Raw genomic sequence first — 10,605 nt, 5'->3', positions numbered from 1 at the left:
GAATTGTATTTATTTGAGAATTGAGAAGCTCAACATTGATTTAATTACTCCCATATATTGTGTACTACTTGAAGTGATGTGAAAGACATGGTAAAGATGATATGCAGTCCAGTACTATAAAAAAGTATATACTATAATACACAGTCACAAATTATATTACAAAACTAGCAAACATGTTTTTTTCTCTATGCAAAACCCACTTGACTTTAGTGTCAAGCGCAGCATTAGAAGAAGTACGGTATGAAAAGGTCACTGGGTCACACTCAAGGGTGTTTGCCTCCAAGTTAACATTCGCATTTACTGCCACAAGGGGTTTCGTAAAATCCATTAGAATCCTCGCAAGGCGTAGAAGCCATCATGTTTTTCTGCTACACATTTAAGTTTCATAAACCTGAAATTAATTATTAGAAGGGGATACTTTTTTCAAAAGTTCACATTGAATTAAAAAACAAAAGTCATGGATGATTTTCAGGGTTAGGAGAACTGAGGAAACTCAAATTGCGTAATGAGATGTGACGTCAGCCCAGTCACAAGACCACAGAGCAGATCACTCCGGCTCGCTCCCCCAGCATGTTTCAGAAATGTGGTAGGTTATTCTACAGGAACGATGGCTGCAACGAACTCGGAACATCTCTGGGAATCTGGACGTGTGATATCCTTCGAATTACGGAGCAGTTGTTACTGATTTGGCAATAACTACTGTATTCAACTAAATAAAGAATAAGTATCGTCTGGGCTGGCGCGCGGGTTTGTTTTGTTTCTGCGTGGCGAATGTTAACGATAGCTAGCTAACTAAGCAGCACAGTATCAAGCTAGCGAGTCAATATTGTGACATTGGAGCTAATCTAGCTAGCTAACACCTAGGTTGTTTCTAGCTTGGTACTCAGTATAGTGGGAGCTGGTGTGTAGGTAATGTTCTCCGTACTTTCATACGGTAGACTGGTTGCCAGAGCAGTAATTGGCGGACTCTCTCAAACGGATAGCCGCGACTACAGCCTGGTAACAGCAAGCTGCGGGTTTGGGAAGGATTTTCGGAAGGGTATCTTGAAGAAAGGGATGTGTTACGGCGACGACGCTTGCTTCATTGCCCGACATAAATCTGCCGATGTTTTGGGTGAGTAAACAATGCCTGGCATTGACAACTATTTTATAACGTGATGATATAACCGGCCTGGTTGTTTAGCTGGCTAACTAACATGCCAGACAATGCACCTTTGCTAGTTACAGTAGCTAGTTTGGGTTAACTACGTTTTGTAGTATCAAACAATAACAAACAAGGGGACACTTAGCATGCACTGTATTTTGTTTGATCATGATGCACAATACGCTAACTAGGTTGCTATACTATTGGCTTAGTTTCAAGCCAAGAAAATACAAATACATTTGGGAAACCCTGTCCTAGAGGTCAGAGCTGCCTGTAGTAACGTTAGTTTGATAATTGTAGTGATAGGGGGGCAGCCATAACCAAACTGTAACCAGTATGTACACATTAATAAATAGATTAGAAAGATGAACATTGAGAACTTCTTTCTTTCTTGTTTTTCACTATAACTAGGCTACAACCAATCAGTCCCAGACAGACTTCATTTTTCATTCACACTTTACCCCATGTCACAACTTATATGGTATACCTAACTAGTCCTGGACCTCAGAAGGTCACCATGTTACAAAACGTTCAGATATAAATGTAGTGTGGAACAGACATGATCCTCTGCCTTGTAAAATAAGGAACAGGCTCAACACTAAATAACAGCACATCTATCAGTAGCATTCTAGCCCAGTTCATACAAGTATGACAAACACACTTGTACCTCCTGATCCCCACCAAGACTGATGGTTGGTGTCTCAGATTTGACATAATCATATTGATAGACAAACCAATAGGTCTGCTGCAAATAGTCACATGTCTGTAGCCCACAGTTTAAAGGGCATTATACATTTTTAGTATCAGGTAAGCTAAACTGTGAATGCTGCTCTATTGATCATGTGGTTAATTGACTATTTGCACTGTAACGCTAGAAAGTTCAATGCTTTTGTATTAAAGCTATGATTTCAGGCAACACTGGCTTTAGAGAAGAATAGCATTTGTAAGCTATCAAAACAGCTTAGAAAATGTGATTCAGAAATCCAGAGGTAGCCTAACCAAACCCAGAATATCCTCCTTGACTTGTTAGAAAATCCCACTGTCCACTTGAGGCTACATGTCCTCTCAGTGTGGCTTGGAAGGAAGCTGTGAGGCAGGCCATGTCTGATTGTTGTCACATCAGTGAGCCAAAGGTTGGCAGGGAGAGAGTGAGACGACCCTCCTTGTATGGTCACAGCAAGAGCTGATTCTTGTGTCTGGGAAGCAGCTGTAAATAATTGCATTCCTAGGAAAAACTTGGGACTGCCAGACCAACTGCTCCCATAATAGGCAGAGGTACATTTCAATAACCATAGAAACCAAATGTTTCAGGGTTTTAAGCAGTGTGATAATGTGACTGCAAGCTAGTGTATGGGCTTGTTGATAATGTAATGTGACTTGACAACTGCAGACAACATACGTTTCAGATAGCTATCAGTAAAAATGGTTTATATGTACCAGACGGGTCAAATTATCAATGGAGATTATTGTCAAAGAAATGCTTATTCTCTGAAGCGTCCCTTGTTTCATTCTAAGCACTGTCTTGCTCTACACTTGGTGTCTTGTTTTAGTGAAAGTGCCTATTGTTTCTCCTGTCACAACTGCGTGAAGACGTCTAGTACTTGTTTCCGATTAATATGACCTCTTCCATTGTCGGAAAACTGTCTTCTTCTGGGAATGTCTTAGTCGGGAGTGTTAGGTATAATCAGAATGCAATCTTGATTATTTCCTATCCTGTTCTCCTCTATTGAACCAATACCTGACTGTGTGTGGTTTCTTCAGGTGTGGCAGATGGAGTGGGTGGTTGGAGAGACTACGGTGTGGACCCATCACAGTTTTCAGGGACCCTTATGAAGACTTGTGAGCGGCTGGTAAAGGAGGGGCGCTTCGTTCCAAGCAACCCTGTGGGCGTCCTCACAAGCAGCTACTACGAGCTCCTACAGAACAAAGTGCCTCTGCTGGGTGAGTAAAGGCAGCCCTGGAGGATCAGTGTTTTGTGAACTTGGAGGCTGGTGCAAAAAGAAATCACTCGTGTCTGCCTCATACTGACAAGAATAGGCATTTACAATAGAGAATACGGTCTTAAAGCAGTCTTAGAATAGTCTGTTTTCAGTCTGGGTGGTTAGGCTAAGTGACATGTGAGGTGCTGCTATTTAGATAGGATATTTGCGTGATGAGTCAGAGACCTGCTGCATGCCTCTATCCTGGGAAGTGTAAAGACAAGGAGAAGCCTATCCCCGCCAGAATCTCCTCTTGATCCATTGCTTTGCTAAAATGGAGCATGCAGAAATGCAGGACAAAACAAACGGAGAGTGAGGAGTCGAGCAGTCCGTGTCGTCAGTCTGTACTTTTCCATCCCATCTCATGTAGAAGAGAAAAACAAGTCAGTATTGTATTTTTCCAGTGCTGGGGAGTACGGTCGTGAGGCCAGCAGTAATTGTATTACTATTGAAAAAACACACAAGAAAGGGAGTGAGAGTAGGGTGAGTCAGAGAGCGTGAGGGGTTGTAGGGAGCTCCCATAGAACATTCTGGTGGTCCAGATGACTCATCAGCAGGGTGTGGCTGCACACGGAGCCATGTTTTTGCCGGTTCGGTTAACTTTTATGATTCCTTAAATGTTATCTTTCCCAAATGTTTCTCTTCCTGAAATGTATTGACATGCCTTCCTCTTCTAACCACAGGTTTAGCTACAGTATGATCATGATATAATGCAACCCAACAAAAACACTACTCATAAATCATCCCAACCAATTTATAAATTGTTCAATGGCTCTATTCGACTTAATTTGTTAAAAATATAATCAGGATGTAGGGCGTGCCACCCATATATTTATCATCTTGTGTTATCTCCTTCCAGGCAGCAGCACAGCCTGTATCGTGGTGCTGGACCGGCAGAGCCATCGGCTGCACACTGCTAACTTGGGAGACTCAGGCTTCCTGGTGGTGCGGGAAGGAGAGGTGGTGCACCGCTCTGATGAACAGCAGCACTACTTCAACACCCCCTTCCAGCTCTCTATCGCCCCACCCGAGGCAGAGGGGGCCGTCCTCAGTGACAGGTCAGTTTTGTGGCCCTGCCGAAGCCATATTTTGTATTGTAAAGAAGCTGTGTAGCTATTTGTTTGGTTTTGAAGTACAGAGTCTCTGCATTGGTTCTGCCCTTGTGCTGCTCTCTGGTCTGTCCAGTCCAGTGTTGATGCAGCATTAGTGAGTGTCAGTACTGCCACAGTCGGTGTGCAGGCCAGGAATGGTTGGGGCCATGTTCTGCTTTCTCTCCTTGTGTAGGCATGCCAGCAGCACTAGTGCTGCAGACTCCAGTGGAGCCGTTGTTTGCTCCCTGCCACCGTTTAAGCCAGGCCAAAGTCTCATCACACACACACACACACACACACACACAGAGGGGCGGCCTCATGGCCCTTCTCACAGCAGCCAATCCCTGGTCTGCTCACCCACAGGCCTTCTCAACCCTGTAATCTAGAACAAGGAGATTATTTAGAGCTGCTCATGTGGGTTTCTCTAAACTGGTGTGAGGTGGAACTGAACTGTCACTGTTGTAAATGTAACTGATACACAGCATAGTACTTGTAGAAAAGGTCTATTCACAACCGTAGCCTCATCATACATACCTATTATAAAATGGCTTGGTTTTGCTCAGTGCATAGGACATCTCCATGGCTTATCTCTATACAGAATAAACAGATATGGGCCCGGTTTCCAAAAAGCATCTTACGGCTAAATTCATCGTTAGAACCTTCGTAGGAGCATCGTTAAATCTCTGAATTGTTTCCCAAAACCATCATTACCAAAGTTGCACTTGAAAACGCTTGTTATTTACCGACTGCCTCAGACCTCTCATGGAACATCTAAGTTAGTCTTTAGATGCCTTTTTCCCTACTGAGTCACTTCATACACAGAAGATCTCTGCTAAACATAGAATCAAGATCTTTATCTGTCTCTCTGCGACTGCTGATAACTTCACAACGAAGTCGACTACAAATACAAAGTTCACATTCTTTGCAATTGTTACAAACAAGCAAAGGATAAAAAGATAATTCAGTCATCTCTGTTTTCAATTTGAAGTAAAAGATAAATAGCCTACTTGCAGTATAGCCTATATATTTCAATGATATGTAAATACATTTCATGTTCATTCAAATGAGTTTTATTTCTCTGTTTGGCTTACTGTCAAAATTTTTCCTTAATATATTTCATGATGTGCCAAATCTTGATTTAGTGCATTATTATAGGGTGACCATTAGAATATGCCGCCTCAATATTTGTAGCCTTAGGTGATAATATCTCTAAGAGCTGATCCGTTGTCAGTATTGTGGAATAATTCTAATGTTAAGGTCAGATTTGAATGGAGAATTCTGATCCGAGAGCAGCGTTACCTTTTCTTTTGATTCTATCAGTAACGTCACATGCCTCAACGACGCACATAGTGAGCGTTCTCTCTGCGTGGTGTTTTGGGAAACTCATGTTACATCTTCAGCCGTTGTAGGAAAGATGCATCGTTAATATACTCGTAAGCCTAAGTTCCATCGCTATCGGGAAACCGGGCCATAGTCAGTCCAAATTGCCGACCTTGACGTGGCCCCGTCGCATATAGACTGGAAATTGTAATCTTTCCATGAGTTAGAGGCTGCAGTATTTTTACCATTGGTAGTATCATATTCAGGGTCCTAAGTGTTGTAATTCCGCTGAAGTTGGTGGGAAGACTCAACGTTCATTTACTTTAGAGCTAAATCCATGATTCCTTAATAGTGATTATTTCGAAACGTAGCGCTAAAGCCTCGATGTAATGTAGGACTGTAGATCGAATGGCGGCTGGGTTACAGATGGTTTCTAGAACAGCCATGAATGTGTGGGAGTCTGAGGCAGAATTAATGTCGCCTTCCAAGAGCTGAACTTGACACTGCACATGGCTCTGATCTACTGTATATGTGTGTATCAGTCGCACATCAACATTACAGCAGTTCCTTACAACTTCCCATGATGGCCAAGGTGTGCTTTCCTTGTGACTATTCCTTCGATTCTTTTCCACCATACCTATGCAATTTGTTAGCAGCAGCATTTCACAGCTGAAAAAGTAGTCAGTTGAAATGTATAACTGCATTGCATGATTTCTAAGTGTTTGACACAGTACTCTATAGCCATGTCTAACGTGAGGTGTGTGCCTGAGTCTCATAGTCAGACAGGAGACCGAGCAGCAGTGTCAGTGATCTAGGCTAATGAAGGGCTAGAGGCACAGATTAAACTGGGCTCAGACAGGACAGATTTCCTTCCTGGAGGGGGGTATGAGAAGGGGGGGGGGCAATTTGCTAACGTTTGCAATTTGGTTAAGCACTTTAACGTGCCCTCTCTAATGGGCACTATATCATCAGGATATTTTAACTCATGTTCCGCAAGACTGTTATTTCCTGCTACGTTGTGATAAGCTCTCTGTGCCCCCTCAGTCCCGACGCTGCAGACAGCTCCTCCTTCGATGTCGAGTTGGGGGACATAATTCTCACAGCCACAGACGGCCTCTTCGACAACATGCCCGACTACATGATCCTACAGGAGCTGAAAAAACTCAAGGTACACCCTCGCATAAACCCTTGCCGTACTCGTGTGCAACAAACAGGTTTACTGTTTCATTCAGCAGAGTATTGAAGTGGAGGAACAAGACATTGAAAAAATACTAAGACACTCCATTTTGTTTTTGCAGAACACCAACTATGAGAGTATCCAGCAGACAGCCAGGAGCATTGCAGAGCAGGCCCATGTTCTGGCATACGACCCCAACTACATGTCGCCTTTTGCACAGTTTGCCTGTGACAATGGACTGAATGTAAGAGGTAATGATCATCACTTTTATCACTTCTTCATGCAAGTGGAAATTGGAGACAAAGCCAAGGTAGTCCTCATTTCATAGTCCATTTGCTTCATTCATACCCTGCTTCCCTTGTGAATGGTATCCAGGCTGAGAGGGCTGCTCTATAAATCAGGAAGAATGGCACCCAGTGAGGAATAAGAAGTGATGGCTCACTTTGTTTTATTAGTGTTCCTTCCATTGCTCTCAGGCTGCTTCCTTTTGGAATGATGAAAATGAGAGATTGTTCTCATCCTTCTGACTGCATCTCTTTCTCTTCCCCACAGGAGGAAAGCCAGATGACATCACCGTGTTGCTGTCAATAGTGGCAGAGTACACAGACTAGAGACTATTGAGGCTAGGAGGGGAATTAGGAGTTTCCTCTTGCCATCTGTCTCTTGAAGATGTCAGACTGCTTTGATTCCTGCTGGCGGGGATTAGGGACTAATGTTGGTGGCTGACTGAGCCCACCTTCGGCCCCCTGAGATAATCAGTCCTCCAGGACTCAATCAGGCCTATTTCTCAGATGGAACACTGACAATACATGCACTGATGTCACCACCATCAGAACTGAGTGTTAATCTTTAATAGTCTGAATGGATAAATAAAGCATAGGGTTAAGTTCTGACATGTCTCTGGTTAGAATACCTGCTGCAAAGTATCTATCTGGGAAATGTCCCAGTTGTCATTGACCTAATCCCCGTTCAGTGGGATGAAGGACATCAGCATGTTGGAGATGAGGCTCTGGCTCTCACATTATTTTTGGACTTGGAGCAAAGCTCAGGATGGAGAGAGAGGAGAGAAAAAAGGTGGTCAGTATTAGCCAGTCAAAAGTGAATGAGCGTCAGAATTGAAAATCTGTGAATCATGCCAATGAGGGTTAATCACAGGAACCGAGCTGATTCAAGACGGGAAGTAGCATCATACCATCAAGTCGAAACAATAGGGCCACGAAAACGTCACTTTTACAGTGACTCACATTAACCACAAAAACAAACAATTAAAAGACGTTGAAGGGCAAAAAAAATATGCGGGTATAAGGGCATGCATCATTGTGATATTAAAGGATGTTAGAATGTTTTGGTAGATCTTTGTGCTATTTTAAGTTGTTTGACTGATCTAAGGAGTTGTATGAAGACTAGGTGCAGTTGCCACATACTTTGCCATATCAGTACAATTTGGGTCAAACACAGACCAAGTTTATCATTTCTAAGGATGTGAAATTGTCAAATTGCTTTTTTTTTTAATGGCTTGACGTTTCTGTCAAACCTGTTCTCTGACCCCTGCTGCGACATAAAGAGTGAGTGTGACTGCAAGTGGTGTTGAAGGTTATTATGTGTGATAGAGTAACCTCTAGTCTGTCGCGTGTCAGATGTTTATATTGTGTACATGCGGAATGGATGGTTTTTATGTAGGCTACACCGCTTTTTTAAATATCCACTGGGACGCAGTGGTAACAACCATTTACGCACAAAGTTAAAGAAAGCATATCTGAAAGTTCACAGTGGACGTTGGTCAAGTGACCAAGCAGATATCGTTTTATTTCTGCTTTGGTTTGATGCGGTGGGAATCTGGACTGATCTCAGTTTCAGTTTAGCTTCAGGAAAAAGTGTTCACAATCAGAATTTCTCAGTTGTCCTCGCTGTAAAGCTCCAATGGCACATTTGATGACGTCTTATGAATCAGGTCACTAGTGTTTTTATTTAATTTAACCGGTTTTCATTTTCTTTTTTGCTGCAGTCAAAAATGTGCACTTTGCATTTACAACATAACTCATGTGCAGAAACATTTTAAGTGACATTTCCTTTGTAAAGGAAAATTCCACCACAAAGTAGTCAATTGTTTAAATTGTCCCGAAATGTATTGCTTGTCAGCAATCAAGTTTAAGATAATTAACTTAAAAAATAAAAAAACATCACTTGATGCAAAACACAGATTCATATGATGCAAAATGCATCATACAGGGATGATTTTGTATTTTCAAAACTATATTGCTGACAAGAAAAACATTTTGGGACTATGAAACAAATACCAAAATATTGTTTTTGGGTGAGGTTTCCTTTAACATGTACTATGTACATGTTGATTTATGGAGCTGATGTGCCTTGTATCAGATGTTATTGATAGTGGCAAAATTGTGTATCATATTGTTCCCTAAACCCCACACTGTGTCAGATATGGAGACAGAGTAGAAATGGACAAGTAGCCATATGATTCACACTTACTTTTCCCATCATGCCCTGCTGTCTTAATGCTTAATCTGCGCCATCTGATGGGAGACCTCTCGTTCCCTTTCAATGTGTTCAATGCCTTTCACCATGAGACACATTCAAATTTGAATGGCCAAGCTATTTATTTTTAAAAGGGGGGTAAAGCATGACAAATGATCTTAGAATCCGTAAAGGCCCAATGCAGCTGTTTTATATAAATATCAAATTACTTCGGAACAATTAAGTACATTACTGTAATAGATTTCCATAAAAATTTGAAAAAAATTGCTTTTTAGAAGTTTGGAACCCACATTTCAGTTGTACAACTGACTAGGTATCCCCCTTTCCCTTTCTTTGTTATTAGTCTATTAACCAATTTACCGCATTGTGAGTTTACCATGGAAAGCCCAAACTCCTGCACATGCAAAATTGCTGATTATAAGCTGTGCAGATTGTATTTTCAACCAGAAACTAACTATCAGGAAAAATAACAAAAAATCTCACTTTTACAGAGTTTCATCAGCTATGATATAATACACAGGAAAACACATTTTTGACTGCACTGGGCCTTTAACAAGGTTCTGTGTATCAACTGTTGTACCCCCTAGGTTTTCTTTCTGTTGGTGTCATGGTGTTCCCTCACTACAGGCTACTGTCCTGCTTCAAGGGCTCTCCCCTAACTAGGAAAATAATATCTATGCCGTTACTGACTGATGTAGGGCTACCAGGTAATGCCCTGCATACATTTCTTACTGCGCTGGGAGTTGAAACACACCTGCACTGGATGGCCCAAATGTTTTCACAAACATTATGGCACTGTAGAGATTGCCAAGAACCTCACCAGCCTTAAAATACAAGCAATTCTCCCTGTCAGACGGCACTATATCAAAGCTTCTCCATGATGTCCATATCCTGCTCCCCACTGACTTAGTGACCTGACCTGCCAGTTCCCCTGTTCTGTTGGCCAGTTCCAGACTTCAGTTAATCGTTCCGTTCAAAAAGCAACGTTTGTTACAGTGAGAGCTGCATGTAACGTTATTGATATTTTGTATGTACAGTTCAACAATGCAGAGAGTTTCCCAGTTTCTGTTTAACATGTTTTCAAAGCTGTAACATATTTCAATAAAGTACAGTATTTATTACCCTCGTTCTTTTCCTTTTAACCAGACCCTTGTCACATGTTTTTCTGTGTCAATATTGTTTGTTCAGTGGTCTCTGCAAGGTATTTGTCTACTTACACAGTAGACTGAACAGTTCCTGAGGTAATGAAAACATGTAGGTCAAAAGCATCTAGAAGCAGACCACGGCTACCATTTCCCTCCCAGTGAGGTAGGCCATGCTGCTACACGTGATCATGTATTTCTGATAGATCATCTTTATGCAGTCTTTCCCTTTGAAGGTGGAATCATACTGTTCCCT

At 41.9% G+C, this 10,605-nt stretch overlaps 1 protein-coding gene across 1 annotated transcript; it reads left to right on the top strand.

Annotated features, from left to right (window-relative positions):
- The first annotated feature begins 557 nt into the window (after nt 1–557).
- On the top strand, nt 558–10,349 carry pptc7a (protein phosphatase targeting COQ7 a). The gene is made up of 6 exons (XM_039013350.1): nt 558–1,114; nt 2,906–3,085; nt 3,983–4,181; nt 6,579–6,702; nt 6,833–6,962; nt 7,264–10,349. The coding sequence occupies exons 1-6, from the start codon at nt 913–915 to the stop codon at nt 7,320–7,322; spliced, it is 894 nt and encodes a 297-aa protein (XP_038869278.1). The 5' UTR covers nt 558–912; the 3' UTR covers nt 7,323–10,349.
- Nucleotides 10,350–10,605: the final 256 nt, after the last annotated feature.

Source organism: Salvelinus namaycush, chromosome 18, assembly GCF_016432855.1.
Source record: "Salvelinus namaycush isolate Seneca chromosome 18, SaNama_1.0, whole genome shotgun sequence".
In the NCBI taxonomy this organism is placed as follows: domain Eukaryota; kingdom Metazoa; phylum Chordata; class Actinopteri; order Salmoniformes; family Salmonidae; genus Salvelinus; species Salvelinus namaycush.
This window is presented reverse-complemented; position numbering and strand designations above follow the sequence as displayed.